We start from the raw sequence: 18,361 nt of genomic DNA, 5'->3' as shown, positions 1-18,361 counted from the left end.
CACAAACTATAAAAGTATCCACCAACCAGTTTCTCGTTCTTAACGAAACATTTATTTATCAATTACAAAAACTGTTCGTAAAAATTTACACAATGAAATGTATCGTTTTATAATTACTCATCGTAATAAGTTGCTCATTGTAAACGACAAAGAAAAGAAAACATCATGTTAATTCACGCTACTAGATTTTTTCTTTCTTCTTTAAATGCCACTCTTGATAGTTCGATACGTCATTATTCCGAGAGCACACAGTATCTATTACTAATAACAGCTGTAATCATGTCAAAGTATTTACATTATAGTTGATCCTCCCGATGTACAAAAATACAAAGAAGCTTTATAGTTTGCACACATTTCGTTATAAATAGTTTTATACAAAAAAAGAAGAGAAAAATATGGAAAGTAGAATGGAGACCTTGCTTTATGCAAATTTGTTCCAACGCGATGAAATCCGTTTGTTTATACAACTAAATACAATGTCCACTACTTCGATTGTTAGTTCTAGAGTGAATTAATTCCATATTAGACCATCGAAACATCTAGAGACATTCATCCGTACCTAAACACTTGCATATAAAACACTAGATAAAAAATATCGATTGTCCAGTAGTACATTCATAAACACATTACAAAAATTCTATACAAAGAAGGAATGTTTTAATCTGTTTTCGTTAGGGGAGAGGAGTACGTTTCGTTCTCGATCACTTCGATCACGCAAGGCCGTGGAAACCAACCTCGTATCCGTACTTGCTTCCCGTTCTCATCGTTCTGTTTCTTCTCTCCAAACAGCCAATATCTGAAACATCCGTCAATTAATTACACAGCTAATTGCAGTTTTCGCAAATACGTACTTCCTCCACCGTGTTACGACCACCATATCTCCGACTTCGAGTTTAATACGAGATTCGTCCGTGCAGGGTGGGTGACAAAATACGCCCCAACCGTGTCTTATTTGTAACCGCGATCCAGATGCTTCTTCTATAACCCTGTAAGTCTTAGCTCTCTTCCGTTTGTCTTTCTTTTGAGCTAATTGCTCTCGCTGGAATATCAGTCGTGTTTTAACCTCCCGAAGGACATCGTTGGAAGGCGTATACTTGCACGATAATTACAGATCGATATACAAGAATGTTACCGTTAGAGTATATTGATCACAGCCCTCGGTAACAGGCCAGTGAATTCCATCACCCACTGGTGTGCAATCCCACGTGAGAACCTGTTTTACATTGAAACGCCATCCTTTTGAATATGGATAAATAAATTTGTCCCTGGTTCCGAATCGTCGATAATGAGCCTTTTCTGAAATCCAAGCTTCTATCTCTGTCATATTTTTTATTATGGACAATAGCTGAAAATAAAAAAATAGTAATAATTGTAGAGTCCTATACAAATTAAAGTACAATTAAAATATTAGAATTTTACTTGAAAATATAGTAGAGTTCCAACAGCAAAAATAACACCGATTGACAGACCAATACTAAAGATAACTAGTATTAGAATAAATATCGAAGGTGGTGGAAATGATAGTGGTCTTAAAGATAATACAGTCATCACCCAAGAAACTAGAGTGAAAGTGGAAACGCAACATCCACCAACTGCGCTTGCTAGAAATGCTATAAAATGACAGTGGTTGTAATGACCGACACAATTATTTATCCAAGGGCAATGGTGATCCATTTTCATCACACAACGACCACCTGAAAAGTAAATAGTGATCAATAAATGGTATATATTAGTTGTAGAAAATAATTATATAAAACCCCACATTTTCTACAATGATGAGATCTTGGTGCCTTGTACCCTTCGCAAACAGAACAGTACTGTAAATATTGGGTGTCTGTTGCTTTTTCCTAAAAAAGGCAAAAGAAAAACTACTTTAGATTCTGTGTTAGTTACTAGTTCTCAAAGTATTTATCATCTATAAATACATAAACATTTATGTCTATAAGATATTGTCTATAAAGTTGTATTACAATACCGGCATCCATTTTAACGGAAGGTATCCAGGCCCTTCATAAATAGCACTAATAAAGTGAAAGAGAGTAGATCCACTAAGACAAAAAAAAAGAATAAAATTAACTGCTCCGAAAAAACTTTCCTGGGGTGGCCACCATTGTCTACTACAGTGTATTGTCATCAATGTAATTACTTTTATTATTCCTAAAACAGTATTGCAAAAAACAGCATTAATATAAATAGATCTATTTAGGCTATAAAAAAAATTAATAATTAAAATGTTGTACATAGTTTAAACTATATATTTAATTGCTCAGATTCCAGTATATATTGAAAAGTACAAAAGATAGTATTCATAAGGAAGTTTGTAATTTATATCTTTTATTCATTTTTCATTTAGAAAATGCATTTTCAAATTTCGCGGCATTCGATTCAGACTTCTGTAAAACAAAATGAAAGCTCTCATCTGTCAACTTTAGTCTCGCAATGTTTCTATGCCAAATTTCATGATACGGTAATAACATACTACTGAAATTAGAATAGCACGTTATCGCTTTCGATGTTTGAAAATACGAGGAGCATTCTTTTGTTTGACATTCGTCGAAGAAAACGGACTTAAATAACTTTGGTTCACCTACCGAGAGCAGTGAGAGGACCCCAATGGCATATTTTCTTTAACGGATTGACGCACATGTCGTCACCATAGAGTTATTCGAAAATAATCTTTGAATCCTGAAAACCAGGTATTTGATACGTCTATCACGAATGGACAATGCTTACAATCGTGTATTGAATCTGTGGAAATGTATTTCTTCCGGCAACACATCCCGTAACAATTCATATATATTGGCACACCATATCAGTGGTGGCACCAATGTCGAGCATTCCTAAAAAATGTGATGTTTCCTTATATCTATATGATAAGAATTCAATAGAAACCTATTATACGAAATGGTCGATAAAATTTTGATAGTTTAATAGAAAATTCCGACGTATTTTCGCAAACTTTTCATTATATCGGATCATTCGAGTCTCATCCGAGATTTTCATGCATAAAGCATAACATTCATTTAGGTATATTTGAAGTATGTATTCGCATATATCTCTTTCTCTCTCATATATGCAATACCATTTTAGTAAATAATATTTTAAAAATACGACACGATAGTTCCTACAAAAATTTAACGTTACGATTGTATAATAAAAATTTTAGGCTTATTTAATATTTACTTGATACTCTACTAGACTCTATTAACTGATTTCTTACTTAAATATTGGAAATTTTACGAGATTTCAATTTACTTGAAGTAACTATTTGCGACAGAAAAATGTTAAACATCTCATTATTAACACGTTCGTGGACGTGAATGCTATAGCATTCAAATCTTAAAGTCAATTATTTTGAATTTAATTTTATATTATCTGTATTGTCGTATTGTCGTGGATGCTATAATATTTATTATATATAACGATTAAAATATAATAATCTGACTACCCTTATAAAATGTGTTTAATCAAATTTCGGTTATCACAACCAATTTAAAAATAAAATGACTGTCAATTTTTGCACCTCGCTGGAACTTATAGTGCCCGCAAACGTGTTAGTGAAACTTCTGTTTATATTAGTATTCTGTGGCTTCTTCGATGTTGATCATATGCTATTATATCTAGTTACAGGGTTACCAATATAATTTACGAAAGTAATCCGTAGTTTATTCGTATATCTATAATAAAACCGACGAGTTCTTTTAATATCTCTCTATAAAACGTTTTTCATACATTATAGATACAATTACATAACACAAACTTTTAAAATCATGAAAGTATAATATTAATAGAAAAATAACGATTTAGTCCAATTTATTTTTAACAAGTGGTTTTCCTGGTGTGTATTACATATGTCATTCGATATGAATTCAATATATACACATGAGCTGGTGATGTGCTCTTGAGATTGATAATTTTAAGTATTTTTTCAAAATCCTACACATTCAAGCTTTTTTGGTTAAATTTATTGATCGCAATGTACTGATATTTTGATTACATGCTATATGAAGAAATCCAGTGTATGTATATTTATTATTTAACTAATAACTAGCAACATCTATTATTATACACAATTATATTCGCTGAAATGCCATGTATGGGTGTGGAACTTAATATGTTGAAGCTTAATGAGTAACATCGTTTTCAGCTAAATGATCAAGTAAAATTTTTTAAACCACCTGTACCTAAAGCACGTCCACCCATAAAAAGTACCAATGTAACCGAAAATATGGATTTTTCTAATTTTAAAAGGCCAAATCAAGAATTTTCTTATGCTTTCAATAATGATGATAATTATAGTGATGATTACACTGATGATGACGATGATTATCCTAATGATGATTACAAAGATAATAGAGAGGATAGTTTTCAATTTATATCCGCACATAATTCTCCTATTGAGACAAGGATGCGTACACAAAGCTTTCACAGCCCAAATAATAGTCAATACTCTAATGTTACTAACCATTCTTTTGTATCATCCAAGGTACAGAGTCAGGATACAAAAGGGTTTTTTACAAAGTACAGTAATATGTTTATGTATACCATTCTTTGTGTGCTTATCACGATTGTCTTAAGTACTCTAGTTAATAAAACAGATGATAAAGCAATGGTAGAAGAGAAAAAGCTAGATTTAGTAGAGATAAATAATGTAATAGTTAAATCAATGCATGTAATCCAATCACGATTTAAAAATCAGAAGGTCTACATTTGGAATGATATATCAGCTGGAATATATGATGTAGCCTTATTTCCTACCAAACCAACGACCATAATATTGTTTGGAAAGGAAAAAGATACATTGAATTGCTTAGCTCGATTACTTGGACAGTTGAGTGGTAATATTTTAGGTAGCAATGATTACTTAATGTTAACACCAAGTGACTTTCCACATGATATTGGTCATGTAATTCATAATTTAAAGGTACAAATCTTAGAGAAAAAGGCTGTAGTGAGTATTTATACAATCCCTTGTCTATTCTATAAAACTGTGAATTCCATTCACTTACCAACCATTCTATTACAACAAAATCTTTTCTAGATAGTACAAGATTTGTTAGGTATAAATGCAGAAGCTATGAAGGCATTTCACAATTTTTGCGATAGAGAAAAGCCTTTAGTTGAGCATGCTATATACATAATAACAATAATCGTTGATGAGTACAAACCGTCCCAAAAGGAATTAGAATTTGTTGAGAAGCAAATTTTTAACAGGTTATCAAAGTATATAGAGAAGGATATTTTGGACCCATTAATAACTAGACTTACAGATGGAATCATTGTACCAGTCTTACCAGAGTCAAACACAAGTTTCAGTTATAGCGATTGTTCATTGTCTATAAATAACAAGTTATAATCTTTTGATATGAACATAATTATAAAATACAATCAATCAAGTATAACATTGTGCAGCAGCATATAATAGTATATAGATGATATAGATACAACTATTTATGTATCGTTAAACGAATGAATAAAAAATTTTTGTGTATTAATATTCAACTTTATTTTGTTACGTCAAATGACAGTACAGCAAATCAACATTCTCAGATAAAGATTTCCGATGGTGATATTCGGTGGTTTCTACAAATTTTCAAAAAATATAACAACAAGTTCGATGCCTCTGACATGATTTCGCTTATGCTCTTAAATGACATGTTTAGACTGCTTTAAAATAAGATACAATGAGTAAGTTCACCTCGTACATGCCATGTCGTGTATTGTATTCTTATTAGTGTAACATGTCCGTCTCTGTCCGCGTATTGTTATTCACGTCCTAAATTGCCAATTTATAATGCATAATATATGTCTTATCACAAATAGAATCATATCGGTAAAAAACAAGCTTCCGCTTCTTCTTCATCACTTTCGATTATATCAGAAAGAAAATAAAATATATTGCAAACACTTACAAAAAATAAGTTTTAAAAAATTTCTCGTAGAAATTTTAATTACCAAATACATCGATGAAATAAGTTATAAAATTAAGATAAGTTTAATTAGTTCCATATAAAAATTTGATAATTTATATAAATGATACATTTACATATATATATATATATATATATATATATATATATATATATATATATATATATATATTTAAGGAAGATCAAATAAATCGATTCATGTCCACAAAAATAAGCGTTCGCGTATAATTTCTTAAATGATAAACTTTTCAAATATTTTTACCATTATTTATTTAAGAACAGCTTGCACAACATAAAATGGCAAAATTCTTTTTCAGTACACTTATATTCTATTTAATAAGCATTTTATAAATTGGCAACAAGTACTCGTAAGAGTATGCATCTTGTCGAAATATATTAACAAAATGATCGCTTACGAGTTTATTATAATACAGTCCTCTTTTTGTCGTAATAATTCAAGTCCGTAACTAAAAGTAGACAATATATATATTTATATATATATTTATATATATTTTGCGTAATATAGAGTGGTACCGTCAAACCTAAATAATAAATACATTTTATACAGTCACAGACCTTTTATACAGAATGTCCAACATTTAATCTGCTGTACAATTACGAATACGATCGATCTTCACGATACGCGCGGAAAATTCACTTTCATTAATCAAAATATAAAAATATTTTCAGATTATTTATTGTTACATAATTTCAATCTTACCGCTTTTAAGAGAAGCAACTTTTAGAAAATAGAAAATTTTACTTATTAAAACATTAAACATAATTCATTCACAAATTTCATAGTAAACATCGGCGAAGAAACAATGTTAGGATTTCGTAATTATCTGCTATCAATGTATCTGCACCAATATTAGATGAAATGTTAGATATACATAAATATGTATATAATGAAAATAACATTATTAATCTGACATAAATGTTACTTCCTTCTTTTTTTTAAGGGCACTCTGTATAGAATAGCCTTAAAATTATAAGAGATACGTATTTGCAGTAAAAAAGTTTAATTGGTCATGTTTCTACCTACTGTAGTAAGGATGTAAGTGACTCGTTGCGTAATGTTGTCTGTGTTAGCTACGTAGTCGCGTACTTCAGTCAATAGTGTCTTGCTAGTTGTGCAAGTATTTTTTTTCCGTAAATTCTGAGTCAGTCGTACGTCGTTTGAGACACTGGTACATCTCAATAGTAAATCGTCCCGATCACTGTGTTTTTCCGTCCTTATCCGTTTCTACTTAAGCACTAAGATGTTTAATTTGTTAACTTCAGTGAACTAAAACGTGTTCCATATACTATAATACGTTTATGTTATGAGTTCGAGCACGAATGTATTCGAATTATGTATTCCAAAGCTTAAAAAAAGAAAAAAAAAACTGACGGTGTGTGACAATTTGACACACGTTCGTAGTAAGATAATCATATTCTCGTGGCGAACTTAGAACGATGCGTATGATGTAGCTGAAATAATAAGATAAAACCATTTAAAATAACTGCGAATAAACATTTTACTCATCTTTGACATAATGCAAAAGATTGATCACTTCAAGATGTTTTTTTTTTGTTTTTTTTTTACTGATATTCTATTCGATACAAACGAATTTGAAGAGAAGTATACGTATAAATATACTACTATTTTGCGTTTGACCGATTTTTCTTTTTGTTTTTCTTTCATTTCGGAGATTGTCTCTTTCACGAAGAAAAAAGTTGTAAACGCAATGAACGAAACAAGAGAATTGAATCAGGTGGATACATTCAGAGGTTCGATTAGAGCTAATCGATTAAAATTCAAAGCCTTCGAGTGGTTGCTGAGACGAATCGGGCACTTTGAATTGGAACTGTTGTACTTCCGCATCGATTGTAGGTACGACTCGCGTATCCTCTTCTTCAGAGCCAAAATACCGTTCGATTATATCGAAGGCCTTCTGATAGATTTCTGCATTTTGATGAGATTGCAAAAATTCTATTTTGTTTAGGCCTGAAACATTGCAATATTTTTTGTAGCACAATTCTAATACATCAATGAAGATTGAATCTCAAAAAGAGAACAGACTTGACTATTTAAAAAAGGAAATCCTCTGTGTAAAGAGGTCGTGGTTAGTTTTCTGTTTCGTACTACTGATTCAGTTGTAATTAGTTTTACGCTTACCGTAACATTCTTCGATTAATACAGCACAGTGATTGATACCATTATGCATGGCAGCATCTTGATCACCCACACGCAGAATATTTTCTAAACCGCTCAATGCGACTTGAATGATTTTAGGATCCATTACTGTTAACAAATCACACAACGGTGGAATGCAACCTTCGACAACGATATAACGTATCTGGTCAGGTGTGCCACCGCTTGTCGCGTTAGTGATCGCCCAGGCCGCTTCTTTTCGAATCTTGAACTCAGCTCTTGCCAATATGTCAATTAGGACGGGGAATATACCAGCATCGATGACTGCCTGTTCGAAAACACAAATCCATCTGACTATTTTAAAGTGGCGACATAAATAATATCGCTAAACGATTACGTCCGTGGAAAAGACATGTACGAACTTGAATTTGCTGAGGATTTCCTGCCGTAATGTTAGAGATTGTCCAGGATGCCTCTTTGCGGATTGTTTCTTGCGACGAATTCAACAGATGATACAGACACCGTAACGCATTACAGTTAAGAACGACTTGCGTTTGTATATCATCGCCTGTGACTATATTCCCTACTGCTCGAAGTGCAGCGCTAATTACATTTTCCTGTTCATGCCTGGAATATAGAATTTTGCATTATCGTTGGACATCGTAGTGTCCTGTTTCAGTTAAATCGTAGACACAGTTCAATGAAAATGTAAAATGTAAATGTTAATGAAATGCTCCGCGCATCCTATCATATCAGCAATGAGTATTAGTGTACGCGTACTTGACCGATTCTTAATCATAATACATTACGTACAGTATATGTATATATATTTATATATTTATCGATAATTGAAAATTCTAACTCTTCTACCATTCCAAGAATGATCACGGTGTAATTTTCCATGCACAATACTTACGTGAGTAACTGTACTAGGCGTCTGCATACACCTGCGTCGATAACAGTTTGAATCTTTTCGTTCGGTCCGTCGCTTAAATATGAAAGAGCCCAGCATGCATCAGCAAGGACATCGCTATCAGTGTGATCAAGAAAATGAGCTAAAACTGGTAAACATGGTGCAACTTTCGTAAAATCCGGTGGTGGAGTCTTGCCACGACAAAGATTCGATAATGCCCACACCGCATTACGTGTCATCGACAAACGTGTTGCTTTAGAAAGCAGTCTAGAACAAGAAAGATTAACTTTGCGCTATTTAAACTAATACGAGGAAACATAAGAAATTTGACTCTAGAAGGTTCAAGAGTAGGTCTAAAAATAAATCTCTTTTCGTGCCAACTATACATGTAACTCGGAAATGTTGGATATATATTTCTCTCGCGTAGAAACTTTCGAAAAAGTTATTTGTTACTCCAGATGCCATTAGGATTGATAAAACGAATATAATTAAGATAGAATAGATGCACGTGGATAATTTAAAACTTGAAACCTACTGCAGAAGAGGAGTGAGAATTCCACTGTCTAATACATGATCTCTACATTCAGGACTATCTCCTGCAATATTGCCCAATGCCCAAACTGCTTGTTCTTGAACATCTTCGTATTCAGAACTAAGCAAGGATATGAAGATGGGAACAGCTCCTGCTTCTATAACTACGCGCGTTTGTTCGGACGTTCCACTAGCTATATTCGTTAAAGCCCAAGCTGCTTCAAACTGAAATCATTACAAATATATGTGTTAAACATAGAAAAATCTACTAAAATAAATCGAGATTAATCTTCGTTCTCTGTTAACCTGTAGAGTACAGTTCGAATTATTCTGCAAGAATTCAACGAATTTAGGTACGATTCCCGTTTTTACAACTTCGTTTATCGGTGGATTAGGTTCCCTAGACAACATTTTTCTGAATTTCTGTGTAGCAGCCAATTGAACGTCTGGATTAGGACTATATAATTCTTGCACCATTTCGAGAACAATGGTGGAAGCTTTCTGTAAAATTAAAAAAAAACATACTGATTATTAGCATTCTTGATTAAAGTTGTAGATTTCTTCAAAGTATTATTTTTCTGCCAGTGATGTTGAATTTACCGATTGTGGTGCAGGGAAAGCAGATTCATTTGTCGGAGCATTGTCATCATCTGCAACCATATTAGGAACATTGCGCCTCTTTGATAACTGTTGCTCCCTTTTCTGTTTTCTTAATTGAACACCTTCCTCTTCTCTGCGCCGTCTCAGTTCTTGAGAGTCCAGGCCCACATTTTTGTAGCGATACTTGTGTGTAGTTGCGACTGACATCTAAGAAATTAAGCAACAAGAAAATGCATAATAGCTATGCCAAATGTAGAACAGATTTTTATTTACAAATATTTAATGAAAGAATATTTATACATAGGTTCTTATACTGTCCTTCGAAAAATCCAAATAATATGTGCACATAAAAAGACTTTGTATTTATTATTATGTAACATTGTATTTTTCTACATGATTGAAACCATAGACAGAATATAACATTTATTGTTACAAAATATCAATTAGCATACAAAAAAATATAATTTATATCAATTTCACAACAGAAATAGTAATGTTCAATTTAAATTTATTTTTGAACAATTATTGCATGCTCTAGAGACAGTATATGTATATATATTATTTCAAATGAAACAATTATAATGAAATGGCCAAATTAAATGATTAATGCATCTATAAACATGGTAACAAACATAAAAAAGCATTTAGGTATATATCTAAATATTTAGGTATGTATACATATATGTCTATATACATGTAATTAATCTTAATGGAGTGAAAATAACAATCCATTTTCATGAAACCTATTGAATCCAATGGTGAAAAATAGCAGCATTTAGAAAACTATTTTATTCAAAACAAAAATCGTTACTACAATATAGGAGGTGCTATCAAACATGTACATGGTAGGGTAGGTGAAACTGTTATATGCAGGACAAAAATAACAATTATGGTATCGGTACAACAATACGGTTTAACAATCTGGTTAAAATGCATTTATTTAGGAGGTAGAGAAGTGTGAGTGTAAACATTGTTCCATGATTAGTAATCGAATCGTTGGTGGGGTCTAGGAATACCTTGAAGCTGCTTGACAATGGACTATTGAGGGTTAGGTATTAATTCGACGACGATGACGAGGATAGGGTGTAACCACCAATAAAGATATCACTTCGGATGCGAGAAGCGATAAAAATCGCTGGATCGAACGATACTACGTATTTATTTAAAAGGCGTTCTACCCTGAACAGTAGATTACGCTAGATTAGACATTTTGGCATCGACGGGGACAGAACGACTGACGTTCGCCTGGAATCGTCTCGATCTCTCGCGTACGTCGCAATAGTATGTTTCACGGCGGGGTCCTACGGCGTGCAATAATCGTGCAGTCTCGTTACTTACGGCTGCGAAAGAAATTCAGGAGCCAACCGTTAAATGTAAGATCTCATAAAGAATATCGAGTAAACTACGGGCACACTTTTCACCTTCCCAAACTATGACGACCGATCAGAAAACCTTGATCTGAACTCCAACGCGCAAGGAATCACGGGATCGCATTTGCAAAACGCTGATAGGTCTGTTCGAACAGCCGTATTTATCAACTTTTCTAATTTCATTGGGCTAATTTTGGCTCGCCTAAAACCGCTACGGAACAGTTTCGAACGTGCAACATCTAGAATTTCGAATTTATAACGAGCTTTCAGACGGTAAAGATTCGTGAAAGTATAAAATATGACGGAGACAAGGATAAAATTCGCAAAAGTCTCCCTATTGGCGGTTACGTAGTGCGTTCGAAAAGTATTCGTGCACAGTTTACGGCCTCTGATTGGTCGAAACACAGCTCGGGTTCCGTAGTGAAAGGTTGCATAAAAGGTATAGTATCAGTGGCTTTAGGAACGCGTAAGTACGGAACGACTGCGTAAAACAGCGCGATAGCCGGAAGTTAAATTACTCTTTAAATTTAAAAAGGTGTTGAGGAAAAGGGAGAGAGGTTCTTCGCGCGAATATAAGTACAATACATAACTACAAATACTAATAAAATACTTAACAATGCAGGTTTTTACGATACAAACTAACAGACGCATTGTTTTCAAGCTTTTAGGAGAAGGTATATTAGATTTTTAATAAGATTTTTAAAACAAAGTTCCAAAATTTAATATCAGATATAGAAATTTTATTATTATCGTATATACTACCATTTACATTAGCTTCAAACTAATAATTCATGATTAAACGTAATTTTTATTTGTCAAATAGCAATTATAACTGTGAACTACTAGAAAATCAGTTGAAACAAGCTATATACTGTTATCTATACTTCGGTAGTTTAGAAAAACTTATAATTTAAGTAGGAGATCATATAAGCGATCAATTTTTGATCACTCGAGATACAAATTGACAAAGGTATTTCGTCCTACTAACTGAATAGTGGGGTTTTCAGTATCTTCGTGTCTTGTAAACCTACCTATCTCCGTCTCAGGTAAAGAAACGAAAGCGAATGATGATGAGTAGGTGTGGCGATTACAGGTTGCCCCTATACACGAGACTCCACCTACCTGTACGCCTATTTTGCTCTAAACTCCGGCATTATGTCCTGCGAACGAACAGGTAGTCTGTCCTACAATTTACAAACTGCAGACATCTAACTGTGGTAGAAAATAAAAATTGTCGCAAGGAGTCTATAACATTTATTAAAAAACGTATGTAAGTACAAGAAGTAACAAACATGAACACTTTTGAGAGGGACGAGTAGTTAATAATATTTTACCAATGATTCCATCCTTCAAATTTAAGACCAACAGCAACCTTATCCCAAATTCTTCGAACCAACAAATCTCCACGGTATGGTCTACTCGCGAGTCCATCGCGCGACAAGTGTCATCAATCGCGTATCGTGTCGAAAGAGTGGATCGTTTGTGGACTCGCAACGAAAAGTATCTAGGTAGAACAAGAGTTGTGCGTACGTGTGCACGTGTGTAGAAGGGGTTGGGTGTCGTTGGTGGAAGCCAGAGCTCGAAGGACGCTCAGAGGGTTGAGGAGGCTATCGGGCGTGAATAATGCGCGGCGCCGTCCGTTCCTTGGTTCGATTCCGGCTCGGCTGGATGGATTGATAAAGATTAAAGGTAAAGGGAGGTGGCAGGGTCCAGGGGTGTTTTCGAGTTAGGCGACAGAAGTCAGCCCAGCGAAACGAATCGGCCGCACGTATAGAGAGGGGGATGATGTCACATAGGGGCTCCCCCCAGAGCGTAAATACATACAGATGCAAGCCTGACGGACTGATGCATCGAGCATTGGGGTACAGTGACGTAGGTAGGATAAGATTCTTGGCAAATTTTTTTCCCTTCCCGTTCGCCAGTCCCATTCGAGTAGCTTCTAAAGTCGCTGCGGACGATGCTCCAACAATTTCAGACGTGTACAACATGTTACGAGATGATGGTAACGATAAAAATACGGTGTAATTGTTTCAATTACTCGACAGGAGGGTTATTACGTGGTTGTTGCAAGAAAAAGAAGTTCCCATGGGTAGGATACCAGTAAAGAGACCCACCGTCACCTACGAAAGTCAGGCTCGACGTTGGCTCGCTGTAATTCGTACAGTGCGCCCGCATGCCCGGCTTGATCGGTACCGGTAGCGACGAATTAATTCGATTTAAACGTGGCCGCGTGTAAAGCGGCCCGTGTGCGGCCAAGCGGACAAGCCACTGGCGACGAAGTGCGGCTTCTAAACGATCGCGTTGTACGATCACACGCGGCGGCGGTGACTAAGGGTCGTTTTATCCCGCGGCGGAGCGGAGGAAATCTTTACGCGTACGACGAGGGATTCCCAGTCGCGAAACCCGGGTAATATCGAGGATCCTCCGCGACGGAACGACCATTTAAAATGAAATACAATTTCTCACTCGTTGCGACGCGGACGTTCCATCGACCCCCTGGTAAATGGAACTCGTAAAAAGACTTTCTTCTCGTCTCGTAGATCGCTGTACGCGATCTCGCGCGCTTCTTCGAACGGTTCGATGAAAATGTAGTTGGTATCTCGATCACAAGATTTTCATTCGTAACACCTTGACCTAAATAAAGGTCTGCCATCGCGAGTAACAAGTAAAATTGACCACGTTGCTCCGATAAAAACCTCTCGCAATTTATAGTGTTCAAAGTTGACACGGGTAGGACAAGCGAATGGAATTGATCAACTAATCGCCCTAACGAGAAGAATAGCGATACTTCTATTTCTTACGGTTGAGCAACGTCGACGAACTGTCCGAGGAAAGTATTCGAGTGCTGGTCTACGCCAATGGGAGCAGCTCGTCACGGATGACTCACGCGATCTCTCTCGCAGTCTCCTTTGCACGGTCCCGTATGGTAGTCGTACACAATGGAGAATAGTAAACGCAGTAAAGGTAACGTCGTCGCAGAGAAGAGGGCCGGTGGCGCAGGGCCAGCTTCCCCCTGCGAGCGCTGTACCCGCGGGGTCACGTGCCACGATTTTCACCCCCGTATGACCGATTGCCAGCCCGAGCGGATCCGGATCGCTCGTTCCTGCCGATTTCGCACGGCGTGGAACGGATCTGCTCGAATAAAACTATAACGAGGGTGTTCGCTCGCTTTTAACCTTCTGCAACCGCATTTTTCTTCACCTTGCGAAGGGAGGAACCGCGGCTGACCGAAATAGAAGGGAGTAATTGCCGTGAGATCGATGCCGCGGTGGATCTGGCTCGAGTAAAATTTTAAAAAACGTGTCATTTCACTTTCGAACATCTCTCTGTAACATCATTTTTCTCCTCCTTCCATTTATGAGGAAAGAAATCGTGGTTGACTGTAGGTTCTCATTTAACTAGAGACACGAATAATTATAACTCTCGTTATTTATACTTGCGCAAGAAGAAGGAATACGGTAAAGCTGTCCGGATTTTTTAACTGTATTAATAATTCTGTTGAAACCGTGACACCATGATACTGAAAATATGCTAAACGTTGATACGATGAACATCAACGAATTCTTACCACTTGCGAGCTGTATGTTGTGTGCCATGGTGTGCTCCATTAATTGAGAACGTCGTTACGATCTTCCACGCTCTACTACGCGTTTCATTGTAATTTACACGCGTTTCGGACTCCCACTGGAATAAAGTTGTCATCTTCCTTGGTTGCTGTTATAAGTCCAACCTAGTTATCTATTAGGAGTGATCAAGGAGTACTTTTTCTCGACAAACGCGAAGATACATTTTAAGGCCTGAGCTCATTTTAACGCGGCTAGTTTCTCGCGAACTTTTAAGCCTGAACAGCGCGCAAAGGAGCACCGCGTGTTCCACGTCAGTAATTAACCGTTGCAGAGTCTCGGCGAGGAGGATCTCCAATTAAACAATTACGGTTAAATCGAGCGGAATTCCCAACGTTGAGCCCGCATGCTGTTAAAGAACGATACGTGTCCTCCTTCACCTACGGTTAAAGGTGGCTCCGCGAGGAACCAGTGGGACGTGGGTAACCTCTGATCAGGTACCACGTGGACCCACATATTTTCATCTCAAGGAATAGTGAGTCACGACAAACGGGCCGAATTTAGATCCGTGATAAAGCCAATTCCAACCGGGGCCTCTGTCTTCGGTTAACTCTCCTTGCGGCCATTTCCCGCTTCTAATGTGAATTGACGGGTCCGATCAGCAAAGAATCCATTGTACCTTGGACGAGGCTCCTTTTCTCGAGAAGTAGAGAACTCCTTTGCAGCTCTTTTATAACTTTCGATGTTACTCGTTTCGAGATATCAGACACGTAAGTTGTATCAATTTCGAATTAAAATTTGTATTCCAATTTTTCACCTTTCCTGATATTTAATTAACGTCACACATGTGGTCGTGGATATCGAGGAATGTAACACGTTCTGTACCAAATTTCCTTGCTCGTTTCTTCGTGTGTCACATTCAATGGTCGCCTGGTTTAAAGCTGCGGTCATTTGTTTATGAAACGGTATACAACACGTATCAAGACGAGGTGTATGTTGCAACGTTAATATTCCCTGATAATTTTTATTTGCGCGATTGGAGCCTCACCTTTGCCGAGTTTCAGACCGCCGATAGCGTTATCGTGCTTTTTTTTTCTACTTGATTTCCTCCGCCGACCACAACATCCCTTTCATCTGTTCTCTTATTTTAACCGGGCAACTCGATCTCGCGTCTCTACGCGTCGTTTTTATCGCGTCACGAGCATAAAGATGCTCTCTGATCTTTTCTGCTCCGACTCCTGACTCATTCCTCTACCGTCAGTCTAATTAACGAATGTTATAATATTCTACTTCAATTTTTATATACGTCTTCGTGAGTAAAGGCAAGAATCGATAACAATTGAAAATACAAGAGTTCTTGGAGGTACAATCGTCTCAGGAGGTAATTCGAAAAAGTCGAACGAAGGAGGTCAAATGGATCCGATCGATGGATGACTATGCGTTGCAAAGCGTGCATTGATAATTATGGAACGCGCAGAAAATCTCGAGGAAGCTGCGTGCGTTCGGTTTGGACACAAAATATCAAAAGGCGCAGCCCCTCGAACGCACTTAAGTTTGCCGACAGATATTGATTTTCGTGAGGTCAAACAGGAGCCAATGGTGAGTCCGACTTCACCGCGGCCAAGACTTACCACGGGCTCATTGTCGTGCGTATTTATCGTGGCGAGCGAACAGTATTGCCAGAATCCATTATGTCGCGAGTCAGAGTGGACAAGTTTGCGACCGTTCACGGTGGAAACGCACTCCAAAGAGTTTCTCTCTCCCCTCGTTGATCGCATAAAGTAACGCCAATCAGACGGATACCTTAACGCGCAACATTCTTAAATTACTTGTTGGAACGCTATAAAAAGTTTCACGTCGTGTTCATAAATAACGTAACGTTCCTTTAGTATTCTTTAGCCCTTGGTGGTAATTAATCTTAAAGTACCGCATTATTTTCGCCGCGACCACCATTAGGTTCATTGTGCTCGTAACTGGCAATTTGAGACAGGTTCACGTCATATTCTAAGTACGTTGCTCGTTCCTCTCGTGCCTAACTTTCCAATAAAACGTCCGCACCGAGAGCTAAACGCGAGATATAAGTATGACCCTATCGAAATTGTAAGTACGAAAGCAAGTAGAAGTTTGACCATTTTTTATTATGTATGCTCGCATCCTTTAAATGAGAATAAAAAAAAAGAAAACAGGAAAAAACAATGGGAAATAGTAATCGAGCGTACCTGTAGGCTTAGAACGCGGCTAGGGGGTGGTGGAGGAGGCAAACCGGCGGGAGGGTGGTCGACGATGCTCTCCCAGTCAAACACGGGGAAAAAATACAGGGCAACCGAATGAATGAATGGCTTCCAATCTGTTCCATCCCTTTGTCGAGGCGGCTCGTGCCGCGTGTGCAAATCTACCCTCCGCCCCGTCCGACGTTTCTTCTCTATCCCCCACGGTATCCCACCCGAGACCCCTCTCCGTCCACCCCCTTGCGCGCACACGCCTCACACCTGAGCACAATGGGGACCCGATTTCACCCTCGTGCACCACCTTCCCATCAAGCGTGTTTAAATACTGACGTGCGCCGTAATACGTGCGTCTGAGCATGCTCCGTCTGTCTGTCCCTCTGTATCCGTGCGCCTGTTTGCGAGCGCAAGGGAGTTTCACCCTCTCGCTGGCTGCTCGTGCACCCCCTCGCCGATCACGTTCGGATCTGGCCCCCCTTTTCTTCTTCCTACTCGCTTCATCCGACTCGCCTTCGATTTCACGTGACCGTAAACGCTCGAATCTGTGTCGGAATATGACTTTTGCCTGTACCGCGATCCTTGCTAACAGCGAGTTTAATCTCTTCTGATATATATATTTTTCCTTTGCAATTACGAGTCGTCGTTGCTTCCAATCTCAATTTTAATCGTCTCAAATTGGTGTTATCTGTAGATTGTTAATTGTATTCATTTTGGATACAGTTCGACGTGGACCGGTTACTCGTTATCGGTCCATTCGGACCCGGTATATATCGTAGTTTTATTTCGATGCTATTTGAACACATGTCGAGCGACAGTGTAAATGCAGTGTATCGTGCGTTACGGATAATCTTTTTGGACGATAAACACGATCGTATGCAATCAATATCGCGCTCCGAACGGGAGTTAAAATTACATCGCTTCCCCGCGCTCGAATCGTCCTCATTGTACCCCAATTAAAATCAATCAGTTTGTACGTCTAAGCGTAACACATGGACGGCCTCGTTGGCGTAGTTTAAACAAACGGACACCCGCATATTTAATTACTAAATAAACGTTAGTAAATCCCCTGCGAGCGATTAGTCCACGTATTAG

General features: G+C 37.3%; 3 protein-coding genes across 6 annotated transcripts; 1 reads left to right on the top strand and 2 right to left on the bottom strand.

The window, feature by feature from the left end:
• Positions 1 to 29: 29 nt before the first annotated feature.
• On the bottom strand, positions 30 to 3,303 carry LOC143433188 (palmitoyltransferase ZDHHC6). 2 transcript variants are annotated; one of them, XM_076910375.1, is made up of 8 exons: positions 3,221 to 3,303; positions 2,592 to 2,840; positions 1,976 to 2,157; positions 1,763 to 1,847; positions 1,420 to 1,694; positions 1,133 to 1,345; positions 852 to 1,039; positions 30 to 796 (listed from the first exon to the last, which is right to left on the bottom strand). In XM_076910375.1, exons 2-8 carry the CDS (start codon positions 2,644 to 2,646, stop codon positions 658 to 660), a joined length of 1,137 nt encoding a protein of 378 aa, XP_076766490.1. In that variant the 5' UTR covers positions 2,647 to 2,840; positions 3,221 to 3,303; the 3' UTR covers positions 30 to 657. The 2 variants fall into 2 exon arrangements, with proteins under 2 accessions (XP_076766490.1, XP_076766489.1); XM_076910374.1 differs by lacking the exon at positions 3,221 to 3,303 and having other exon boundaries at positions 2,592 to 2,976.
• Positions 2,424 to 5,428, top strand: Torip (Torsin interacting protein). Of its 2 annotated transcripts, none has more exons than XM_076910377.1 (3): positions 2,424 to 2,696; positions 4,148 to 4,951; positions 5,042 to 5,428. In XM_076910377.1, exons 2-3 carry the CDS (start codon positions 4,229 to 4,231, stop codon positions 5,354 to 5,356), a joined length of 1,038 nt encoding a protein of 345 aa, XP_076766492.1. In that variant the 5' UTR covers positions 2,424 to 2,696; positions 4,148 to 4,228; the 3' UTR covers positions 5,357 to 5,428. The 2 variants fall into 2 exon arrangements, with proteins under 2 accessions (XP_076766492.1, XP_076766491.1); XM_076910376.1 differs by lacking the exon at positions 2,424 to 2,696 and adding an exon at positions 3,754 to 4,019.
• A 1,435-nt stretch (positions 5,429 to 6,863) lies between these two features.
• On the bottom strand, positions 6,864 to 11,611 carry Kap-alpha1 (karyopherin alpha1). Of its 2 annotated transcripts, none has more exons than XM_076910371.1 (8): positions 11,450 to 11,611; positions 10,112 to 10,318; positions 9,818 to 10,012; positions 9,516 to 9,736; positions 8,984 to 9,247; positions 8,490 to 8,694; positions 8,092 to 8,395; positions 6,864 to 7,920 (listed from the first exon to the last, which is right to left on the bottom strand). In XM_076910371.1, the coding sequence occupies exons 2-8, from the start codon at positions 10,316 to 10,318 to the stop codon at positions 7,724 to 7,726; spliced, it is 1,593 nt and encodes a 530-aa protein (XP_076766486.1). In that variant the 5' UTR covers positions 11,450 to 11,611; the 3' UTR covers positions 6,864 to 7,723. The 2 variants fall into 2 exon arrangements, with proteins under 2 accessions (XP_076766486.1, XP_076766488.1); XM_076910373.1 differs by lacking the exon at positions 11,450 to 11,611 and adding an exon at positions 11,128 to 11,327.
• Between the last annotated feature and the right edge of the window lie 6,750 nt (positions 11,612 to 18,361).

This window comes from Xylocopa sonorina, chromosome 2 (assembly GCF_050948175.1).
Source record: "Xylocopa sonorina isolate GNS202 chromosome 2, iyXylSono1_principal, whole genome shotgun sequence".
Classification (NCBI taxonomy): Eukaryota; Metazoa; Arthropoda; class Insecta; order Hymenoptera; family Apidae; genus Xylocopa; species Xylocopa sonorina.
This window is presented reverse-complemented; position numbering and strand designations above follow the sequence as displayed.